At 44.1% G+C, this 24,674-nt stretch overlaps 1 protein-coding gene across 1 annotated transcript in view; it reads left to right on the top strand.

Annotated features, from left to right (window-relative positions):
• The window catches only part of BARX2 (BARX homeobox 2), a 36,946-nt gene extending 12,685 nt beyond the window's left edge, over nucleotides 1-24,261 (top strand). Inside the window, exons 2-4 of the mRNA XM_074895021.1 lie at nucleotides 18,748-19,045; nucleotides 21,637-21,721; nucleotides 22,952-24,261. Of these exons, the coding sequence (XP_074751122.1) occupies nucleotides 18,748-19,045; nucleotides 21,637-21,721; nucleotides 22,952-23,203 (635 nt within the window). The 3' untranslated portion in view covers nucleotides 23,204-24,261. The remainder of the gene's footprint in view (nucleotides 1-18,747; nucleotides 19,046-21,636; nucleotides 21,722-22,951) is intronic.
• The last annotated feature ends 413 nt before the right edge of the window (nucleotides 24,262-24,674 follow it).

Here is a 24,674-nt window from a genome sequence, read left to right as displayed (position 1 = left end):
AGCTTACTTGTGTAAGTATCAGCTCATAAACTACTGAAACTTTTGCATGAGCTATCTCAGAACTGTAATGGTTATGGATATTCATCTTCGTCTCAGCTGAATAAAGTACAGCATCCAAAATATTTTAAAAAAAATAACCTTCATGATAAAAAGATGGATTTATAAATACATTCAAGTTTAACAACATATGGTGGTGTTTTCAGAAAATCAGGGAGATGATCTTTTAAATTGTGATTCACAAGTCTGCTTTAAGACAACTTACGTATATTTTTATAAAGCCAGGATTGATCCTTCTCATTCTGTCCTCCAAATTTCTCCTCACCGTCGCCTTTTCCAGCAGGGCGAGGGCATCTCCCGCTGTTTGGAGCAGCTCAAAGTTGGCAGGTGTAGGGTTTCCTGGCTCATTTGTCTGACGGAGTAGGCTGTCTCAGGAGGTTTCAGCACCGCATCTGAAGTGCCACCCCAGACCTGTCAGAAGCTGGGGACATGGCGAGCTGTGTATACAACAGGGACTAGCTGCTAACCGGGGTCATTCCTGTCTCTCCGAGTGAACTAAATTCGTCCCCACAGACAGATGATCTCCCAGTCAATGCCAAGCGCTGAAAGGACTTCTGCAGGGTTTGAAATGGGTCTGGTTTGTTTGCTGTCTTCGTAAGCAGCTGTGTTTAAAATGAAAGATAGGGCCTGATCCTCGTTTTAACTAAGGACACGACATCACTCTGGCTCTGTGAAAGGTCTTTGTGGTGTATGGAGATGCTGGACACTTGCAGAGCAGTGAAAGGACAGAAAATGGGACGTGGGTGGAAATGGAAAAGATCAATTTTGACTGTGTGCACGGCTAGCACAGGAGTGTTGGAGTGTCTTCAGAGCTGTTTAGCTGGCTAAATGGGCTTTGCTTTTGTCTGGCAAACTCAGTTTGGCAAATTATTTCCTTTCCTTTTGTGCTGTCACAGTTTTCATGGTTGTTTCGCCTTTTTTTGTATGCTTTTCTGTTTTCCATGTGTGTCTATTAATAGCAGGATCAATTAATAGCTCCGCTAACACTTTCTAGAGAGCTTCCAACTATGAAATAGAAATTTCTGTCCTTCAGAGAAGGGTAAAAGTGATACTCATCCAGCAATGTGAATCAGGAAAAAAGGGATACAACCATGATAAACATTGATATAGGAGTTCTATGACACATACTCAACGTAGGAAAAAATACTGTCTCCATCAATTCGTTCCCCATCAATAAACAAAGATGCTACCATGAAAGCAATGCAGATGACCTGGTAGATGTAGTTGACTTTAATATGTTTGAAAAATCTGATTTCTGTGATCCATGCCTTATTTCTCCCTTCTTAATATTGGCATGATTAGTCACGTTACAACTTGTAAAAATGCGTTAAAATCAGTTGACAGCTATTCAGAAACGAGCATTACTATGATCTATCCACAGATACTGACTGCTTAGTACAGCCTGGGCGTGATTTGTTTGACTCATATTAACTCACCAGTGATCTTAACTTTGGTGTTACCTTTCAAAAAGCAAAACCAGTGATAACGTCTTTACACGCTGATTGTATTTCCCTGTCTCTGAGTATATGCCTGCAAAATAAAAATGGTACTTTCCTGTAGTAAATTACAGGATCGAAAATCCTTTTGGACAGTGAAGGATACTGAAAACGTTGTCATTCATCACGGAGCCTTGGCAGTAATGTTGGTTGAAGAAAAACATTTCCTTTAGGAGAAATATCTTGGGAAAACTCCTGAAATTTTTGCGGAAGCAGAGCTGGTACTGAATTTCCGAGTACCTCTGCAATGATGTGAACTCCTTGCAGATGATTTGTCAGGACGTAGCCCACTTTACCCTGAAACTAGTCATGCCTACAAGGTATTCACTGAGTATTTCTTACATATGGAGAAGGTTATAATGGAATAGCTGCTGCTGCCTATTGCTGCTTTGTTAATTAACTGAAAAATCCATCCACAAGAAACTTAAGGGTTTGTTTCCAGTACCTGGCATGTAGCTTTAGTGTGGGTTAAATTGTGGTTGATTCTTTTAATTTGTCTTCTTAAATGTTTGTTTTCCCCAAAGCCAGTCGTGCATCATTTGTCTCCAGTAATTGACCCTGACATTGAAAATGTTTGTCCAGCTGATGACAAAGTTAATTTAAGTGTTTGAAAAGTTATCGCCTCTGGTTAAACTGGGGCCAGTTTGCACGTTGTGAGAAAATTCAAATACATACCTCATCTAGTTTCTCTCCACAAGAATTTTCTTCATTCAGATGTCTCACTTTTTACAACAGTCAGTAAATAGTGAGGCTTATGTTTTTTAAACTCTAATTTAGCCCTTTGCATGCTGCAGATTATCTCCAAATATTGCTTTTCTCAGTACCTCTTGATTTCCCCCGTCCCCACTTCTTATTTACTCCTTGAAGTCAATAAGGGTGTGTAGAAAAAGAAAAGGAATTGCATCAGACTGCAAATATAGGAACATTTTCTGCTGAGTATTCATTTAGCTGGCAGCTTGGGACACGCTGCTGTTGGGAACAGGGATAACCGAATGGAGTTGGTGACTTCGCAGGGCCCATGGAATAGCTGAGAACTTCGCAGTGGACGCTCGGTGGTTTGGCCATCTCTACTTGGCTTTGTCCTTGACTCGCTAGATGGTGTGGAGCCAGTTACATACTCGCTGCATGCCTTGTCCTTCCCATTAGTTAAGCAGTGGTTCATTACGCCCTTGTGCAAAGTGTGGTAAAACCCTTTCCTAAGAAATGCAAGAGAAGCCCAAAGTAATATAGTCAGTGGGGACTGCATATGTTTAACTGTGCTCTTCATGAGAATTAAGTACAAATAAAAATCTGTATTTCTTTTCCCACCAGCGAGAAGTCTGTAGGAGGGAAGAGAGTTCCCCACAAATCACGTTAAGATACGTGTTAGGACAAAGCTATGTTTATTACTTCGTAGGGATTTCAACTCGCTCATTAGCAGTTTTTATCCATACTTTGACCCTTTACTGGAGTTTTTCATTCTGCTCATGCCCTGCTGGGTTTTTTGATTTGCTCTTTCACTGTCTTCCTTCTTTTTTCTCCCCTTGAGCTCTTTCTTGCTGTCTCCCCTCAGCACAAACTGCATCTGATAATGTTTGAGTTCAAGTCGAACTTTCGAACCCATGACGTCAAGTTGGTTTGGAATTAGGCAAAACCAGTTTGCCCATCCCTTGTTGTAAAAGGGTTAATCCTCTAAACTATTGAGAGACAAGGGCAGGGAATTATGAAAGGAGTCCCTGTTTTATAAGCATTTGTATTGCCAGTGCTTGAATACCCGTAATAAGTAGGTTGCTTCTGTGATTAATGACTGTGTTTTACATGCTGACGATGGATGATGTGTCTTATTGTAGAAGCCATTTATTTTTATTTGGTCTCCTCACCCAAGCAGTACTGGAAATGAGATGTTAACGTCTTGGTGGGAGTATGTTTTATTCTCAACAATTTAATGAAAGGTGACCCACAAAGAGGAGAAAATAATTAAAATGATGCCTTCTTTTTGCCTCTTTGTAATGTGTGCGAAGACAACTCGCATGGATGGTTTTTTATCAATACAGGATTTTTCTTTTTCTGTAGAGATTCTTATTTTGTTCCCTCCAAGAAGGAAGGAAGTAGGAATGTGTTGTCAGTCTGAAGCTTTATAAATTTGGAAGGGGCAAGCTATTCAAATGCCTTAAATTCAGTCTATCTTTGTTTTATTAACTTTTAATAAAGTACTAATATTGTTTGAAATCTTTAGTTATTTTGAGCCAATTCTTATATCAGATCATAAGGTTCTGATTTTGCTTCAGTTTCAGTTGCACTTTTGTCCTCCACTATGTCGGTTTTTATGTGTAGAAGAGGTGGTGGTTGAATGTTTGTGGTGGTCTGAATACACAGGCTAGACACAGAAAAGTCATCGTTTTATTAAACCCACTATATATCTGTAGGCGTTCAACATTGCATCCATCTAATGTCAAGATTTTCATTTCTATGGCATGACTTAATGAGGAAAAAAACTTAAAAAAGCACTCATGAATTAATTGGAGAAGATCTATTTCAAGACAGTGAAATTTGTTGCAGTGTCCAAGCAGGTCTTTCTAAAGCTCTGCATAAACCGAAAGACCTTGGATCTGGCTTCCCAGCAGATCTTCTGGATGGAAACAGAGACAGCTGTAGGCATGGCATCGATACTTGAGAGAGAGAAAAAGATGAGTAGGATTTTTTTAAGATGTTAGGATTGAAGTGCTTTTTCATATGTGGTTCAGCAAACATAAGTTAAAGGCTCTTTTAGCTCTCAGAATTTAAAAGATATCTCAAAACGATTACGCCATTGCTGAGCAAAGCAAACCAATTCAACTTGGTGGATTGGTAGTGTTGGTTGCTTTTCATCATATACCAGTAAATGCCAGTAATTGCCTAAGTTGTCTGGACAATAACATTCCATATGTCCCCCATTTCAAAGCTTAATAAAAACACTGGCAATGTAAAGAGTCTGTCATGCTGTCTGCGGGGAGAGCATGGAAATGCCAAATCTAAGATGAGTTTCATCCCAGCAGTGCCACATAAAAGAGTGGTAATGGTGGTATTTGGGAAATATAAAAAAATATTCCCTGCAGATTTATTTAGATCACCATCATGTAAAAATTGGCAGCCACAGCTGATCTTTGGCAGAATACCCTTCTTGGTTTAGAAGAACTTTTTAAAAAAAAAAAAGCTGAAAAAAGTTATTTTGGTTTGAAAAACCACATGCTGCATATGTGCCTGTTATTGAAGGAGTTCCTGTGGAAACAGTGCCGGTTGCACAATAACAGGATACATGCGTTGCTTCGATATTAACATATATATTACTGGCACATTAAGGAATTTCGTAATCATATGACACAAAAGAGAGGTCTCAATGCAGTGCTCATGCCGTCTATTAATGTGAGATAATAACACCTCTGCCTCCCCTCGTGGCTTCCCTTTGAGTACTTCCCAGACCATACAACAACATTGTGTGGTAGGTATTATCGTCCTCATTTTGCACGTGGGGAAAACAGAAGTCCAGTGAGATTCAGGGACTTGGCTGAGATTGTACATTAAGTCGGTGGCAGGGTTGGAAACACTACGCCTCATGTCCTCTTTCCCCCAAATCTACATCTAAGTGAACAGAACTTTGTTCTTTTGGCCCTTTATGGGGCAGGTGAGAGTAAATAAAGTCGTTGGGAATGAGACTATATTCCCATCAGCCTGGAGCTGTTTCTGATGGTAGCGGGGACTGTACACCCACACACGTGTGGAGGGAAGAAAGGGCTGCATTGTTTTTTGCATATTGACTTTTATGATTGGTATTTCGATGAGATTATCGAGTCGCAGACGTACCTGTAGAACACGGCGATGCTGCATTCCTCAGTGACAGGTGCCGTAGGAGAATCGGAGGTAAATAGATGTGCTGATGAAAACCAGAGATGGGTGATAACCAAAGCTTTGACTCAAAGCCCTCCAAACCTTAGGGTGAGGGAGGGTCTCCCATCTGGATCTCTAAATCAGCACGTTTCTAGGGGTGTGTTTGTAGTTCTGGACTGGAGCTGTCGGAAACAGGTGTCTTTTCTAACATTTCTGTTTGTGATGGCGTTAATTCACAATTAAAGCTAGAAGAATTCAAGCACTGTAGAAATCTAATTCAATCCCTTATGATTAATTAGGGCCTATCTCCACCCTAAGTCTGATCTGTATTTGTCTGGAGATGTGAAAACAGTGTCTCCTTGGCTGACTTCCTATCAGAACAGAAAAAAACCCGGCATACTAATGTCTGACATGAGTGAGGGCTCGTATTCTTTGGAGATCAGGACAGCCAGAGCTCACCAACTGGAATTTCTGGCTTCTCCTTCCACCAGTGCTGTGGTACAGGCAGCCTGGTAGCTGGGAAAACCTTGTCATCGCTTTTCTGACATGTAAGTGGTTGCATGCCTCCAAAGTGCTTTGCAACTCTAAGGCTGACATTTTTCTCATGGAACTACTTATTCTGGGTGTGTCCGTTTTGAGACTGCCCATCCTTGAGACATTTTTTAGCTTGCTTTTTGAGATCAGATTAATTTCAATGGGAACAAAACTCGTTTTGTGCTTCAGCTGAAAAAAAACCCCAAACCACCCCCCGCTCTGAAATTAATGGGGTGGATCTCAGCTGCTATAAATCAGGCTGGTTTTGATTGGGGTGGGGGCTCTGCAGGTTTGTACAGGCTGAATATCTGATGCAGCTGGTACACCCTGGTGTAGGGTGGACAGAGCTGTTGTTTGGAGTCCTCTAGGTCCTTGTCCACCGAGCAGTTGGCTATTCTGCTTGTTGCTTACCTCTGTTTCCCTGCTACAGACCAACCCCATAGCTACCTTGTCTGCTCTGCTTGTGTTTTCATCCACTGGCTGTACTCTGCAGTGAAAATACATGTGTAACGCTGCAGTCTGACATGCTCTTTCCATGATGTCTCTAGTAGTGAATGCAGCTTTCCTCGTCCTCACACACTCCTGAGCCACAGGACAGGCTAATTGAGTACAGATGTTGGAGTGAGTGGAATATCAGTTTGCCTGGAGACTGGGGGTGTAACCGATGTCAGCATCCTTCCTCCCCATGTCCGTGTCGGATAGTCACGGCTGCAGGTAGAAGTCATATGACTGAGGGTTCTTGCAACATCTTCAGCTCATGACTAATTTTATATAATGTAGACAGTCCTGAAGTCAAGGGAGCAGCTTCGGGAATGAAGTTGCAAGCACTGATTTTTACCAGTATTGCAGAATGGTTTGCAATGAAAGGTTTCTATAAACTTGAAATTCAGCTGTGGGGTTTTTTTTTTTCCCCATCCAAAAAGTGAAAGCTTAGCCGTCCTAGATTCATTCTGTTTGGGTTAAGATTCAATTCATGGAGTGACATGGGTGTGCTGTTATTTAATGTAGAGGGAATAAAAATAGCTATGCCCTGTGCCGGTGGAAGCTATGAAAGTCTTTGTCAGCTTATTCAACCAAGAAGATCAGATTTGGAGGAAATCCTTATTCCAAGGTGCTCTAGATTCTGATAATAGGGTTTCAGCTTCCTGGAATAATACTGTGATGTGCATTATGCTTAGCTTTATTCCCTGTATATGTGTCTCCTGCTCACCCTGGCCACAAGAGCTGGGTTACGATCGCTGATCTAATTGGCAAACACAAAGGATAGACAGGCTGTGAACAAAACCTGCTCGTGTATCATTTGCATCCTTCTAAATTGCATTGTTTGTGCAGCTGTTCAGCCAAATCGTCCACAGAGTTTATTTTTGTCCATAGAGGAAACAGAGATGAGTTTTCTCTCTGTTAGGGCAGATGCAAGATCAAAGAATCATATATGCAGCTCAGAGAGACCAACCCCTCTGCTAAACGTGTCCTGATGGGGGCAAGATTATTAATAAAGCAACCCTTGAGACGATAAGCCACGATTATAAGAGGCAAAGGCTTTGCCAAGATGTGACGGGTCTCTTTCAGGTTAACACTGGTACTTGGTGAAATCCCCCTTTCATTTCAGTGAGGAGGAAGAGGGGGGTGTCTCTGTATTTTAAACACTGATCTACTATTCTTCCAAGAAGAAAAAAAGCCTATTCCAAAAGATCCATCAGGCAAAATTTACACAGTCTGGTGTTTAGAAACAATCGAACTCTCTTTCTTCCCATGTGTCACTCACCAGAGTGTTTAGAGGCTCGAAGCAGGAAGAAGTAGTGATATTTATGGCAAGCTTTTTGCTGGAGCTCACACAAGGGTGGGCTTGAGAAACCTGAAGAGTGCTTTTGTGTGCACAGCTAGTCAGCTGTCCAAGGCCAGTGTTTGCTTATGGATGTTGTGATAATAATTAACAGAGCAGGAAGTAAAGGACTGATTGATTTATGCACGCATGGCATTATGTGTTTGAACTTGGACAGAAACTGTGAAATCCTGAGAGAAGGCAGATTTATTTATCAAATGTGTAAGGATATAAGAATGGTCATAATGTGTCAGTCCAAAGTCCTTATAGACTCATATCTTGGATGGTGGCCAGGAAGAGATACTTAGGGAGCAGCATAAAGAACAGAACGTGACTTATCCTTCCATTAAACCGTACCCTCTCGGCTCTGATGATCTGTTTCTCGATCTAAGTCCAAATCTTGCTCCTTGACCGGTGACACCATCTGGACAGAGGATTGGATTTGGCCTCCTACGTTTCTCCCCAGTGTCTCAAGATGTCTAGTCATCTGGCTGTCATCAGTAGAGACAAACTTGTTGCAATTTAAGCTTAGACACCATGAGAGTTGTGTCTCCTCGGTGCAGTGTTCCTCCTCCACCCCCAACAGACAAGACTAGAGACTGCCTGTAAATCCATTCCTTCTAGCTATTTGATTCTGTAATCTTTTGGCTACTTTGCTTGCTAAATCTGGGTCCAACGGGTGATGAGCTCTAGAGTTGTCTTATCCTCAGTAACGGAGGAAACGCTTGGCTGAAGTATTTAACATGACTTAGTTCAAAAGAAAGAGCTTCAAATTGAAGTTGACTTAATGGAGCCAAAGTGTCCCTCGATACAGATATGGTAAATGGTGGCTTGTATCCCAGGAACTTTCCTGCACTGTCTTGAGAGCTGTCGTTTATGGAGATGTGCTCATGTTTATTTCTCTGGGACTAATGTGGCCTGGTCTTAAAACTCCCTCGGAGTCCAAACAGTAAGGGCCTGGAATGGAGGTTCATGTCCAAACCCACTGTTCATTTGGAGCCGTTTCCAGTCGTGATGGCCTTGGGCCCATATATCCTGATAGAAGATATTATGACAGATCTGTTTGGGTTCAGAGCACCTCCTTTCCCACTGAGTAGGATTTAATGGGATCATCTGCTTAAGATGAGGAATCCCAGACAGAATCACTTTTCTGTAGCCTCAGACAAAGAGCAGGACCTCCTGAGCCACGCTCGCTTTGCCTGAAGAGTGTAGATTTGAGTCAAGGAGGGGCTCCCTTCCAAAAGGCAGGTTGCCGTTTGAATAAGTGAAGCAGAATAATTCAAAATAGGAAAGTGATGCGTGTTCTTCTGATTCATTCTCCACTGATTAAGCCAGAGTGTTATTACATTTGCTACAAAGGATTTCTTGAGTGCTGGCCAAATAGATTCTTTAAAAGCTTCTTTAAAAAAAAATAAATCTTCTTTTATATATAAATTTTCTTCTTCACTAAGGATCTGACAAGGTCCTGGCACACTCTCCTGTTTGACAGACAGCCTGGAAGAAAGGCCGCTGTGTGCGAGAAGAACAACCTATAGCACCCAGGTGGTGCTTGCTTATATATTTCCGGCAATTGAGAAGAAACTCAGCAGTTAAGCATTGCTATCCTGTGATAACAGGAAACCATGGTGCAGTGACTAGCCCCAGGTTAGCAGCACAACCAGGTCTTCCGACTCCAGGTTCCACATGCATTCCTATCTCCTCCCCCACCAGTATGGCCCTCAAACAAAGCCATCTTCTTGTAACGGTTATCGCCAGCCCTGCCAGAAGAACCCTGGTGCCATCCTTCAGGGATCTGGCATCCCTGGAGATGCTGATGCTGTAGGTGAATTTTTGGATTGTGTTTATGAGGTAGCTAATCACTCCACATCCTGTCCTGTCTAAGGCAGGGTATTACACATCTGCCTGTGGCAGCAAGGAGTGAGACAATTCCTCATTTGGGGAGGCTCTCGGGCTCACCATTTGTTCAAGGCCAATTACTTACTGTGTGTATGGTGCTTTAAACATGTAAAAAAGAACAATATAAATATCAAATGTCATTATTAAGTAAGGATTAATTACCTTTCTGGTTAGTTTTTGTGAAGGCCTCCGGCATGCATGCCTCAGATGCATTCAAACTTATTAATTACTGTTATTATGTAGAAGTTCTACTGAAACATTATGTTGATAAATTGCTAGTGGGGACAGGCTTGAAACAGAAAACCTGGATCTCGCAGCTCCAAGCGCTGAGGAAATTTCACTCGTGGCTTTGAAATTGGGCTGAACACGACCACAGCTCTGAGTGCCCCGCAGCCTGGGGAATGGCAGCTGAAGCCCCTGTCCAGCTTTGCTCACCTCTGGGAAGCTGGACAGGTAGTTGCATGATGAGAGATGCTGTGAGGAAGAGCATCTTCTAGCTGCAATATTTTATATTCATTGTTATAAAAGTTAATGTTTGCAGACATCAGTGTTTTTGTTTGCAACTGACTTAGGTGAAAACCCGCTCCCTCAAAACAATTTGATTGGACAGAAAAGGGACTGTTCTCTACTGTGCCTAGGGAGGTAAAATAGGACTCCTGGATGAGCCCTAATTTTCCCCCACCTAAGAAGCTGTTGCCAAAAATTACAAGTTGATAAGATGCCACTTTCTTTCCCACTTAACACTTGGCTCATCACAGAAGGTACAGACTCCTGGAGAACTGGCCTTCAGTCAGAATGCCCCCCAAAATAGGATCATTTTAGCTGTGCTAAAATCAGCCCCACTGGTTTTCATTTCTTTTGAATTTTCCTCCTGCGGACACGTGCAGGTGAAATCCTGGCTCTGCTGAAGCTGATGGGCATTTTGCCACGGACATCAGTTGGGTCTGGATTCTCCCATGAGGGAGAGAAGCCATTTGCTATCAAGCAGAGTTTTTAGTGTGTAGCTGAGTTACATTTAATTTTTAAAAGACCTTGTCAGGCTAATAGGGTTAATTGAATCGAAGTGGAAATAGAATATGGTGTGAACTGCAAGCTTTGATTGAGGAGCAGTTAGACTTTACTCCAAGGAACCTCACTGCATGCTGTTTTGGAGCTCTAGCAGTGTCTCTTCGTGCTCCAGCTCTGCACTTAGATTTCAGGGTTGACTGCTCTGCTTTCCTGTAGCCTCTGTGACACTCATGATTCCCATGGAAATTTTGACTCTGTGCATTTGGGCTGAGTCTTGGGACTATTTTTGGAAGCTTTCAAAATGTCCCAGAAGTGCCCTTCACCTCTGCTCATGTGCAGAGACTTTGGCTCTAGCTTAGCTACAACTGGTTTCCACATGTAACCAAAGAAAAAGAGAGCTAGTAGAAAAAGAAACAACAAAATGACAAATCTCCTCTTCCAAAACAATGCTAACTCTTAGTTAAATGACCAAGCTCTTAGGTGCTGAGGTGCTGGAGAAGAGGAATGGCAATGAAGAGCATTCTTAGACATTCCCAGTCCCAGAATTCCTATGTAATATGTAATAGCCACAGAAAGATCTGATTATAGTGTTGGGATATGGCGCTTTTAAAGGGTCTGAGGATCACATGCGGGTTTACCAGCTATTTCAGTGTTCAAAGAGGGGAAGGCTCTGTAGGGTTGTCTTAGAGTAAGACTGGAAAAAGTGAGAAGAGAATCAATGTCTGAACTGGTTGATATGAAGGATTCCTGACAAATTATCTATCAGCACCTCGCTGGCCAAGCTTTGTTTGCCAGGGATGATAAAAACATTTAAGTCCATACTGAGGTACCACCTCTGGGCTTGAGGCTCAGTTGGCTTGTGCAGGGGACAGCTTCAGGCAGACTTTGTGGCTGTGCCTGGACTTCCAGCCCATTATGAGAGGACACAGGAGGGGTAGCTAGCTCTGGAGGACCATCTGTGTCAACGTGATGCAAGGGCTGCACTGTGCAAATACACCAACTCGTGTCTTGGAAACTGTCAAGCTGTCAACACAGTGTTCACAACCCAATTAGCCCACCTCTCTTCAGGCCATAATTAGCTCAGGTGCAATCATACACTGGCATGGCTGTGCTGCTTCCCATTCTAGAGATAGCTGAGGGATCTGTGCACAGCACCATGCTGCATAGCGTAAACATCACCCAGGTCATTTTTTTTAACCTGGGATTCAAGTGTTTGTTAATGACAGTGCTGCGGTGGGCAGAGCATCTGGGAAAGGCCTGGATCTCGGGCTATTTGCAAGGAGGCTGGGGGACCTGGTTGTTTCCCTTCATCCTTCTCCTAAGCGCTTGTTCCTAAGGGGAAATGAATTTGCCTGGTATATGCACAGCCCATTGCTGTTCTTCTCTTTCCTTTTGCCTTTATGTCATTATTGGGGTTCTTGGTAGAGCACAGCATTGATTTCAGGAAGAACCTGATGCAAGCTGCCTTCTGATACTTAATCATAAAGCGGAGCTTAAGGAAAACATTAGAGGAGTGCAGCTTTTTTACTTACACAGTGGCTTACGTTTTTTGTGTGTTCTTGGTAATGTAATGCATTTGCAAATAAGCGAGGTATCTTGGTATGGCAGTGCCTGTAAAAATACAGCGTCAGCACTGGGAAGAGGCGAGAAGGAATCTCACTGGGGAGGTGCTTAGTTGGTGGTAAACTTAGCAGCTCGAGGGTACAGCTCTGCTGGCAAGGGCACCCTGTCCCACCGCCTCTTGCCTGCTGCCTTGCCTTGACCGACCGCGTGAGTGCTTTCATGACAGGTCCACTCAGCAAGAGAGCCAGCAGCGTGGCTGGATGTAGGCTGCGACAAGCCCTGCCAGGTGAGGGAAAGTCAGCTTTCCAGGAAAGACAGGCAGCAGTGCCCGGGGAGACACTGATCTCACCCTTGCCGATGCTCAGGGTGCTGGGGGGTAGCAAAGGGGAGGCAAGGACATGCAGGAAGAGGCCCCCATGTCTGGGGGCTGCTTAGGGCCTGAGCCTGGTACAGATGGAGCAGAGAAGGCTTAAATCCAATGTCGGCAAAAATAGATGGGTAAGGTCTAACTTGAGAGCAAGAATTACCTTACTACCCTCAGCGGGGTTTCTGGTGGGCAAGAGAGATGCTGCAGGTCCACGTGGTGCATGCTGGCTGAGGAAGCTAAGCGTGGTAAGAGCTGTGCTAGTCCCTAGGTGACTACAAGGAGCCCACACTGACCCGAGGGGACACCCTGTGTCTTGGTGTATGCAGCGGGTCTTTGGCAGTTGTCTTTAACCAGTTGACTCCTGGGCCATGTTGAGTTTCTGGATTATATCGGGTCTACGCTCAGCTCTGGCTTTCCTCCACTCCCACAGAGGCTGGTGATAAAGTTTAGCCAAGATCCGTGGGAATGGCATGGTTGGGAAATCTCAGCTTTTGGGGATCTGTGGTGGAAAAAAATAGATGTAACGCCCTCCCTGCTAAACAGACTTTATGGTTCAACTTATTCACGATGCTTGCTTGCCTCTTTTGCCTTCTCTGCTTTACTCAGGGCTTCCTTCTTCCTTTCAGTAGGCTGCCTGCTCCTTCAGCAAAATGAGCCCTTTCCTAAATGAACTCAACTCCTTCTTGGTTCCCTTTTGTTTTGACACTCAGGAGACAGCAGATTTATAGACCTTCCTGAGTCGTAAGTTCATTTTCTTTTCTTATTTACCTTTCACTGCAGCCCATCCTGAGTGAGATTTCATTCTGCCTCCGAGCAGGGCTGACCTGCCAAGAGGAGCTGATCCATAAATCTTTCCTTCCTTTTTCTTTCTTTCCAAAACAGAATTAGCTGAGTTTGCCTAGGAGGAAAACTGTTCTGCCATTGCCGGCAGTCAAACAGTGCAATTAATTAGTGCTTTCCCTTTTCTCTTCCCTCTAGTCTGTGTCTGCCGGGGTTGAAAGTAAGCCAGGGAGGAGGGGGAGGGGGAAAAGATTTGTTTGAAGTATTTATTTTTAATTAAAACATTTGCAAGGTGATCTGGTGTAGTGGTGGTGTACCTACTGTGTCATCTCTAGTGGTCATAAGATATTTAATAGAAAAGTCCCCTCAGATGAGTAGAGATGACTTCAGGTCGGTCATCTGAAAAGCAAGTGTTCCCAATTCCTGCTCATGGAGCTGGAGCCAGTGTGGTGAGGCCTGAGTCTTTGCTGCTTTACCCCTTGGGTTCACACCTGGGGTCAGGAGGGAGTAAAAGGCTGACACGCTGCAGGTTTACACCTGGAATATTGGCTTGTTTTGGCTAGCGAAAATTGACATTCCTGACTGAAACCTCCTGGAGAAAATGGGATGAATTCTCTGTCCTCCTTCTTGGTGTTACTGCTGAAAACTAGTGAGAAAAAAAAATCTTTGGATACGTTAGGTCACGATACATTTCTAAGACAAATATTTTACATGGAATTAGGAAATGGGAGTCCAGGGTTCTTCTACACCTGTGTGGCTTGAGTAAGCCAGTTCATTTCAAGGTGGTGTGGTCAGTGCATTGTGCAAGGGGCAGATGTGTTATTCACTGTACAGCTGCTGCCAACATGACCTGATTTAAATAGCAAAGCAAAATGTTTTCAGATCCTTAGAAAACACTCTGCAGATCCAATGTCCTTTTTATTTTTAGCTCTTGGTTAGTTTTAGCAACTGAGTGGCCAGATGTTAGCTTTATTGGAGATGGACAGAAATAAGAGCTTTCTCGCTGCTTGAAATTGAGACTATTCAAATGCTTAAAAAATAACTGCAGGAAAACTTCTGTTGCTTAAGCACCACTCCCTCAGTTGTGCATGGTACGAAGTATGGATTATACTAATGCTTCCCAAGTATTTGAGAAGTATTCAGCAGCAAAGTGAGCCTGAGACCACCCTAGACTTTGGGGTGATTAAGACTATTCTAATAGATAAAACTGGGACTTTTCTGTATAAGACCACATAATAAGAGACCACTGTCCCTATGAAGAGCATTGAGATCTCTCGAGTCCTAAACCACTGGTGGCTTCACGGTTGGACTGTGCTACCTCTTGATTGTTTTAAATGGAAACAATAAATTAATACTGAGTTCTGTTGCTAGGGTAACAAACTAATTGCTAATTTTCTGGCTTACATGGGCTGCTTTTTGGTTTTCAAGTGCAAAAGACCAGTGGGTCAGGATTGGAAAAGGTGCTCAGACAACAATGCAGGAAAATATGCGTTCAGCTTGAAACTGTTCTGAAAGGCAGGTACAGAAAGGAAGAGTGCTTCATTTCCATTCCTTCCCATTTTGGGAGACAGAGCATGTCACAACAGTGCTGAGCAGACAAGAGCTGCTTGCCAGCATTTAATTTGTTGAAGATTAAAAACTTATTCCATTCTTACAATACCATGTCAGTCTAGAAATACCTTTGAACTCTGGGGGATGTGAAATTTAGATCTAGTCTCAGATTTCGTAGTGTTTGGAAGCCAAGGTTTTATCAGGGTAAGAACTGTACGGATGGTTTAAGGGGAGTCATGTTAATAGTGTACCTAGAGACAGTGGACTGGCTCAACTTCAGCTGCCTTTGAACTTTGGGATAACTAGATCCAGAACAGAACACTGAACTTGGGCTTTTTTCTTGTTGATCTAGAAGCTAGGTAGTGCAGTGTAGAGGCTATTCTGGTTTGCTCTATCTGCAAGGAGAGTTGACTGCTAAAGCATTGCCCCCTTTCTGTCCAGCAACTTTCCCCCAAAAAAATATCTGCAGCCTTGAACCCCACGCCTTTCTCTAAGTGCTGTCCTTACTCTATGCCCTGACCATCCTGTGTCCTCATCAGGCGGAGGGCAGAAAGCTGAGAAGTCTTGTATACAGGCTGGTCTGAACATCAGCAGATGCTTTCATTATTTACGATGGTTTCTAAAAGCACTGTCGCAACTGTTGGTGTCAAACCATAAGCAAAGGCTTCTCTTATGAGCACAAATGATAAACAAATATAAGACGCTTGGTGTCAACAGCCTCACAGATCTGTTCACCACCTGGAGCTTGAAGCAGCTCAGCAGTTGCAAACCACTACTTGCACAGAAGTAGAACAGCGGTTTCAGAAGTGCCGTAAGTAAATAAGTGTCCTGACGTGGGCACCAAAAATAAGCATGTGCTGAGCTTTTCTGAGCATTTGGCCAGGTCACGGCTGCTGGCTGCTGAACGTTTTGGAAAATGTATCCCCTGATTCAGGTGCTCAGCACTTGAAAACGTGGACCTGAACAACTCCAATGTCATCTGCTTCTCCAATAACCAACCACTGGTTTACCCTGCAAAAATAGCCAAGTTCTTGCTGCTGATCTTGAAAGGAGGAAAGCAGTTCTTTTATTTCTGATCCTACCTGATTATTAGAAAAAGAGCCTGAAGAGACTTTTTTCTGTTTGATGGAGGCAGATTTTAAACTCTGGGACCATTGTAGCTAGCCTTCCCCCACTCCAAGCAGTCCCACATGCTGCTACCGTGCCATATAGGAAAGCAAATATCCCTGATTGCTCTGATATCAAATACCTTTTGCTGACCTCCCTTGAAGAGAGTTCCTTGTAAAAATGCTTTTGTCCAGAGGTTTCAGTCACTTGGAGCCTAGCAGAGGTTTCTGAGCTCTGGTGATTTATTACTCCGTAATAATCTTGTGGTTTATGGAGAGCCCTGCTGGAAATATGGAGGGGTACAAGGGTAAAAGTATCAATTAACCAGGGATCTGGTGCCAAAAGCCACCCATGTGCAAGGACAGGAATGGGGTTTCAGGCTGAGATAAGGCTTGGAGAATGAACTTGCAGGGGAGCAGGAGCTCTGTGATGTTAAGGTTTGAACAGGAGGATAAGGGTATATAACATATAATAAGAGTGGATCCACTCCTTTATGGTGTGTAAACTAGGGCACGAGTTTTCGGTCTCCTTAATTGGAGCAGATTGGAACTGGGATCCGTAAAGTCTCTTCTCTTAGAGCCTCTGTGAACGAGAGCAGTAAAGAGCAGTAGTGCAGAGGGGCAGTGTCCCAGGACTGCTGCCAGATGGAGACCATCAACACACCTCATCGCTCACCCAGGAACATCTCTTACGGTGGAGGTGGCTCCAGAGTTCTTGCAATGTCGGTGCCCTTCAAGAAAGGAGAGGGGCTGGTTCTTCTTGGCAAATTTGGCTGAAACAGAGAAAGTTGGCTGTTCCATTGGTGGGTCGGCATTTCTTTTGCTGTCCCACGATGGCAGAAACTAACTGTAGTGGGTCCTGGTGAGGAGGATGTGGACTATGGGGGTGGCAGGATCTGTTTTACCTTCTGTGCAGCTGGCTGGTATCAGTGGGTGCATAAATATCAGTGAGGGCAGAATTAGTAGTGTAAAGCAAAGGACGGCGCGCTCTATCCTAATTTATGATCTTTGAACAGCCACTGAGGTTGTAAATCGAGGCAGAATTTCTGCCAGGTTACTGGGTGATGCTGTAGATCAGCACGGTCTTCCGCTGAAAAAAATCCGCAGAAAGAAAAGGTAGATAACACTTTACACAAGCTAAAGGTTGGTTTGGCAATTCTGATCTCATCTCTCAAGTACCTCCTTGGTGATTTAAGTGGAATAATTTAAATTGAATGGAAATATTTTGATTTTTAGTGTTGCAGAGATGTGGAGGAGAAAGCAAGGTTTAAGTCCCAGTCTGCCTAAACCCCAGTGTGTAGTCACAGTCTTGCTTAAATCCCAGTCTGTTGGGATTTGCAGTGTTTTGGCAATAGTTTTCCAAGCTTGCTTTGTAAGTGGCTAGATTTTACACAACTTGCAGTGGTTGTGGATGGAAGCGGTGATCAACAAGCTGCGTGCTTCTTTGATATACCCTGTGCACTGCAGCTTACCTGGGAGCTGATTTGTGCAATCACAACCCTTCACTCTGGGGAGGAGGGTAAGGAATACAGGTCATCAGCAGGCCAGGCTGGCAACTCCTTTCTTCTACTGTGATGAGTTACTCACTGAAATAGACTCATTGAGGTCTATAGATCATTATTTTCATTAGTGGTGACTCATATCAAGAGTTTCACAATCAGGCCTGCTGGTGTAATATGTTCCTTTCCACAGCACCATTTATCTAAAGATCTCGGAATACTTTATGTATATTAAACTTTAATCCATGGTTTACCACCAGTGAAGTGGGTAAGGAAGATTGTTTCCATTTTGCAAATGAGGTAAACTGAGGTACGGAGCAAGAAGGTGACTTGCCCCAGACTGCAGGTTGGTTGCAAAGTTGTATAGAAGTGCCATCTTGCAATAAATGAACATTTCCCATCCGTGGCCCTATTTCCCTGCCTGAATTTTAAAGGAACATTTGATTTCCTGGGGCTAAGGCTGAGCAGAAGTCTGTCTATAGCTGTAAATTCAGAAGGTCTGATGTGAATCAGAACTTCCTCTAGTGTCTGGGAACATTTAGATTTGTCATCCCAGACCGGCCCTGACCTGAAAGGATTGGAGCAGAACTGCTGGTTGGTGTTTTGGGCTGGTATCAACTGGTTGGTAGAGTGAAGAGTTGGGGAAGAACTCTGCTTCCGACCTATTCCTCCTCATCCGCCTGTATAGTCAGCGGGGTCAATATAGACAGCAGAGGGTGGAAGTGTGATTCATCTGACTCTGTTACCTACTAGAGGATGAGATGAATTGTGACTTGAACTCCACTGTCTGTCGCCTGTAAAGGGAGATTAGGTAACTGTCTTGAGTAAACCCAGCCCTAGTGTCTGTAGAGAAGCAGAGTTGCATGAATGGGGACAGATTTCATCGTTTGCTGAGTTTAATCTCTTGTGGTAATTAGATGACTTCAATGGTGTGTTATAATAGCTCCTAAAAATAATAAAAAAAAGGCATTGGAAATGCAGGCCCTGCTTTCCCTGTGCCAGGGAAATGCCCATCAAGGCTCCCAGCCCAAAGAAAGCTAGACATATGCAATGTGGGAGAAGGAACAGGTCCAGAGAGGGGAACTGACTTGCTTGTGGTCATTTAACAACTGAGTGGCAGAGCCAGGAAAGGTATTTCTCTCCCTTACTCTCTCCAGTGCTCCCATTACTTCACCATATTGCCACTGAACTGGCCTTTATCCACCTCTGCTTCCTTCCCTGCCAGGGCCTCCTTCTCTGAGGGCGTATCCTCTGATCTCCGTCATCACCAGGCAGCCCTCCGTGGTCCCTCACCTCGTCCCAGCTGCCACCAGCTCCCGCGTGCTGCCAGCCCAGACCTCCTTGGGGACTGCGAGCTCGGAGACGCCCGCCAGCGAGACCCATGCCAGCAGCGAGTCGGAGGCAGAGCAGCCCGCGCCTCGGTTAAAAAAGCCACGCCGGAGTAGGACCATCTTCACAGAGCTCCAGCTGATGGGCTTGGAGAAGAAATTTCAGAAGCAGAAGTATCTCTCTACCCCTGACAGGTAGGTCAGTCTCTTACAAAAGGAAAGGGAATGAGCAAAAGGGCTGCTCTAGCCCTGCTCTGCCGTCACTCCCTGGCTGTGGTGTGTTGCCTTCTGGCTCCACAGACGTGCCTCTGCCGTTGGCCAAGGACACGGGCAGATGACCAGATTCAATTTCAAGGCTAACTTTTCCTGGGATCAAAGGTGACGTGAATAGATTATATCGATGGAAGTGCCACATGCTGATATATGTGCGTACTAGCAGGCATCCAGGCTCAGAGACAGGCAAGGTACAGAGCAGAAGGCTCTCTGCCTTTCTGCACACTTGAAAAAAGGTGGAGCCTGTCTCCTCCCGGGATCTGGTGATGGATGGCTGTGTCTCCATGGCAGATGAGAGGTTGGCTGTAGCGTCAGCTGGGTGCTGAACTAGCTCTCATCTAGCAAACTCGGGTAGCAGTTCAGTGAGAAGTTGTGGCCTGTCCATCAGCTTGGAAAACAGAGCCAGGGTTGCGCAGAGTTGAAAGCTGCCTTGCCCTTGTGAAGGCACAGGCAAGTGCTTTGTCTTTGTGAAGGAAAAGGCAAGTTCTTAGGGACTGCTTGGTACCAAATGGCCAAAGCAAACTGTGGAGAGGCTTTTGCCTTTTTAAAGGCTTTGAATCCTACTCTGGAAGTTTAAATTACAGGAAAAAGACCTGTCGAATTCCTATGAAGTTTGCAAACCTAGAGAGGGTTTGAAAGGTACACCAGGCCTTGAACTCCACAGATGGCAGCGTCCCAGTATTTAAATTGGTTTTGAAGATCAGCATTCTCTGCTCATACTGCCTGTCACCAGCCAAGGATCGCAGCTGGACCAAACTTCATGGGCATGGCCGGGCTGTCTCGTACAGTTTCAGAGTTCCTAATGCGCCTGTACTGACTCCTCACAGCTTCTCACAACCGGATGGTTAACATTGTTGATGAAGCACTCGAGGCTGTTAATTAATTTTATTGTGTGACTGTTCCTTGGCTTTGTACACGTTTGAGGCTGATGAGCAATTCCTGTCCATGTACCACTTCCCCTCTGTTTGTTTCCTCGGGTTTCTAGGCAATGCTGGTTACGCTAACGTGTGTGGCAAGAGGCGGTAACTGGTTGCAGGGAATCAAAGTGTGATAAGATGTGCACTAAGGCGAGAAGAGTTAGTCAAGGAGTGTTTCTCTCTGTCAACTCATGGCTGGAAACGTGATGGCAAAGCAGTGGCATGTGATCTGCGTTCGCTCCTGCAGCTTTTGGCCTGGACGCAAGATTGTACCGCTGGGAGGGCAACTGAAGTTTGGATTTATTAGTAGTAAGGGAGACAATGCCTCTGCTAGAGTCTGCTTTTCAGATAACAGTAATGGTATCTTTAAGTCAGTGGGGTTGTGTAGTAGGCAGCAGGCAAACCAAGCCTGTAGGTCTAGCGTGAATCCAAAGTGTGGGGGGGAAAGCATGAATATGTGAGCGTGACTTTGAGCACAGAGAGCTGCTGCGGGGTATGTAGGTGTTTGTAAATCTAAGAGTGAGTCTGATTGCATTAGGAGCCCAGCTGAAACAGAAGTTTTATTATGAAAAACTCGGCCTTGACAAATGTGTTTCCCCCATCCAAAGACAGGGAAATATTTGCCAAAAAAGTTCACACAATCCAGAACACCTTGGAATGTGACTCTGAGTTTGAGCTGTCCCGCCTGCAGGACTTGCGTGACTCTGTGGGGCACTTGCCCAGCGTTGCTGAGGATTTCCAACTCCATCCGTTGTGCAACTCCATTACAAAACTGCCAGATGCACGGTGCTATCACCTGTGGGGAAGGATAAGGAGTTACTCTGAGCTGCGTTTGCTTCACATCCTGGGTTTTAATATAGAAATAATGAATGGTTTCAGAGGAACTTGCATAGGTTGGAGATTTGTGGAGGATGAATCGGGATTATGGGCTGTCTGCCACATATACCCTTAAGCTAAACACGCAAATAATAAATTCATTTATAAGCCTAAATTGCCTATAATAGCAGAATGCATAAGAAATTAGTAGATTTAGATGTACTACTACTCCGTGAGAAATGAGAAAGTATTATTATCCCCATTATGTAGGTTGCGAAGAAGAAATATGGTACAAAGAGCAGCCCTTTCAAAGGCAGACTGGTGCTGGGTGTCTTGGTTCTTACATGTTTGCTTCGGACACCGCAGACCTGTTTTTCAGGGATGCAGTGTACCAGTAGCTCCCCGCTTCATATACAAACGTGGAGCGTCAGCAGTTGAAGCACAGCGGGCTTGTGTTTCAGAGAGGACAGGCAAACTTCTGCAAGTTCTAGGTTTGCTGGCTCGTCCAGCAGTCACAGAGGAGAGAAGAGAACATATAGCCTGCAAACACCTAAATATTCTTGCTTCTTCCATGAAAGCATCTATCTTTACATCCTAAATTCATGATATTTACCACTTTGGTCTGACCTTGTCTCAAATCCGCAGATTAGAGAGACAAAAAGCCATCTTTTCTGGCAGTCCTACTGTTGTATGCTCTTACAGTGTTGGATTGGCTGCACCTGGCATCTGAGCTCTTCTTGTCCCCTGTAAACTCATTTCAGTGTCTGTTTTGTCTCCCAGGCTTGACTTAGCCCAGTCGTTGGGGCTGACTCAGCTCCAGGTGAAGACGTGGTACCAGAACCGTAGGATGAAGTGGAAGAAAATGGTAAGTGGTTCGTTACCAATTCTCCATGGTCCTTAAAAACAGATTTCAAAAGAACGGATTTGGAAGCTGAGCATAGTGTCAATGACCTGTGTCTATTTATAACAAATTTTGTATTATTTTTGATCACTTTTCTTAGAGACATGCTCTTTTTAAAAAATGTTCATACTGCAGCAGATGTGGTGGGCTCGAGGGGACCGTAGGCAGTAGGAAGAACACAAAGCAAAGGGACACGAGAAATGAGAACAGAACAGAGGGAAGAACCGAAATACCTCCCTCTGCATTTTTGGCATTCCTCTGATCTTAATACTTGTGGGATTGGATGTGCATAGACCAAAAAGATTGTATTGCTCCATGGAAACCAATGCAGTTTTGATAGCTAATATCATTAATTCTTGCTTTTCATATCATCCTTTCACCTCTTTCACTTATTCTCAGCTTCATGGCCCTTTTCCAGTTAAAATGCTCTTAGAAAGAACAACTGTCCAATAAATCTTGGTGGGAAGCATGATGCTGTGACATTCTCCAGTGGAGATGTTTATGTATTCTGATGTGGGAGAGGAGATGCAGTTCTAGACTGTATCTTTGAATGTATGTGACAGCTACAGAAGTTACTGCCACTTAAAACAAGTCTGAGATTAGCTTGGATACAGATCTTTGGTTGGAAGTGTCTTGTTGCTGGAGTGATGGAGTGAAGGGAGAGGGAATTAAACATAAGAACAGACCTGTCTTGCTGACTCCCACCTTTTACTCAGAGGAGAGAGGTCTCATGCATTTTAATACAGGTGTTACAAACAAACAAAAAGGCTATTTCAGAAGGCAAAGAGGCTGGAGGAAAGACAGTCAGAGGAAATCCTAGCTAAGGTTTATGACTGTTCTTACTTGGGCTTTGAATAAAACAAATACTGAGGAAAAGACCTGAATTCTGTATAAAATCTCCTGTCTGTAGTGTTGAGGACTGTGTGCCTAGGTAGCTTTTGGGCCTCCTGTAGGAACTGACTTAGAGACCTCCAGAGTTCTGGGTGTCCTTGCTGGCAATGTTTGCATTTTGTTTTACTGACATGAGAAGATGGCTGAACTCACTCCATGCATGCAGGACATTTCTGTGAGGCTGAAATGGTGACCAAGTCATGGACTAACGTTGAGGTCAAAGCTGAGTCTCATCCTTCTCTAAAGGATGTCTCACAGCAGCAGAGTTCAGATTGATCCTGACAGTTCATCTCTTTGCTCCAGGTGCTGAAGGGTGGACAGGAAGCTCCAACGAAGCCCAAAGGCCGTCCAAAGAAAAACTCCATTCCCACCTCGGAGGAGATTGAAGCGGAAGAGAAAATGAACAGCCAGGCGCAGAGTCAGGAGCTGGGGGGATCTCAAGCCCCCGAGGAGATTAAACTGACAGAGGAGAAGCCAGAAGTCTCTTTGGAGACAGAGAAGTCTCCAGAACATATACCAGAGCCCTCCTCAGAGGAGACTACACCATTAAGTTAAAAGGGAGAGAAAGGGGGGAAAAAGGAAAGCAAAAAAAGATAAAAGAGAAAAACCAAAACCAAATATATATATGTATATATATATATTTAAATATGTATGTAATTGTGTGTGTGTACATATATATATAAATATATATATATATATGTAGACCTTGTGTATAAGTCTCAAGATTGGTCACTTTGTGCCTTTGGGAATCAGCCATCGTGGGCCGTGGTGGAACAAAGACGTCCCGTGTGAGTGGTGACGACCCGTCCCTCGGCGGTGTGCGTAGGCCTTCCCACAGATAGTGACGGAGGCCTGAACGTGTTTCCAGAGAAAACCACGTCTGGAAACCTGAGACAGCTCCTGGCAAGTGGAGGAGAAGGCCAGGGCTCCTTTCACGCTGCGGGAGGCAAATGTGTAGTGATATGACTGTGTTGGAGGGTTCAGTGTGTTCGCTTGACTTGATCCTTGCCTTTAAAGTAGTGCACATGGACGGAGTACTTGGTCTGGTCTCAGACCAGGGACAGCTAAGAAATGGGGAGCTCTGACAGCACCATTTCATCGTGTAACCAGCACTTATTTCTGTTAGGGATGGGCCCAATTTAAACAATATTAAGAAGGAGTTCAGACCCATAGGTTTCCTTTGGCCCCGTGTAAAGATCAAAGCTTCCGAAGCAAGATTCATACCCGGGTCAGCGTTCGGATTTCATCTCTCTTGGTTGTTTGGGTGCCGTGTCTGTGAATTTGCAGTGATCCAGGATAAAACTTCGAATGAGATGAGGGTTTGGATTTGAGTCTGCTCCAAAAGCTTTGGGATGCTTGGATCTGGGATTTTTGCTTTGGGCCCACTTCTAATTTTTGTAGGGTTTTTTAAAGAACATTTAAATGTTTTCAGGGTTTTGGGAGAATGATGGATTTAAGAAGTTGCTGCAGAAAGTTCGCGTTTGTTTAAGATGTGTGCCAAGAATAGATGTGCATCATGTTTCATAAAGTCTTGTTAAGGGTACATTTTGCCCAAAGGCTGCAAGAGATGTATTAAGATAACCTTTATTTTTTAATTAAAAATTAAATATATAAATAAACCAGTTGTTGTTGTTTCTCTTTCAGAATGCTAGACAGAGACTTTTCTGGGCTAGGTTTTCTATTCTAACAAACCCTGGAGAAAATGGGAGTCATCAGACTTTCCGTAACACTACTGCGCAGAAAGCACTGTGCAAACTTCCTTGTAGCACCTTGCAAAGGTAGGTGAGGGGGTGTTGTTAGTGCCACCTTGTCACTGGGTGTAAGTAAAAGTGTCAACGAAAGCACTGGTGTTTTGGCTGTTTTCTGTCACCACCCCTCAAGCAGTTACATCTGGACAGCTAATAAATGGGTCTTTGGGATCCTGTGAAGATGATTTCTTAGTATCCCGATTTGGGACACACACATAGGTCTCAAGTGACTTATCCAAGGAGTTTGAGTGGGGAGAAAGGATTTATTTTTTCCCCAG

The sequence above is a fragment of the Strix uralensis genome, chromosome 26 (assembly GCF_047716275.1).
Source record: "Strix uralensis isolate ZFMK-TIS-50842 chromosome 26, bStrUra1, whole genome shotgun sequence".
In the NCBI taxonomy this organism is placed as follows: Eukaryota; Metazoa; Chordata; class Aves; order Strigiformes; family Strigidae; genus Strix; species Strix uralensis.
Note: the sequence above shows the minus strand (reverse complement) of the source record. Positions and strands in the feature narration are given on the sequence as shown.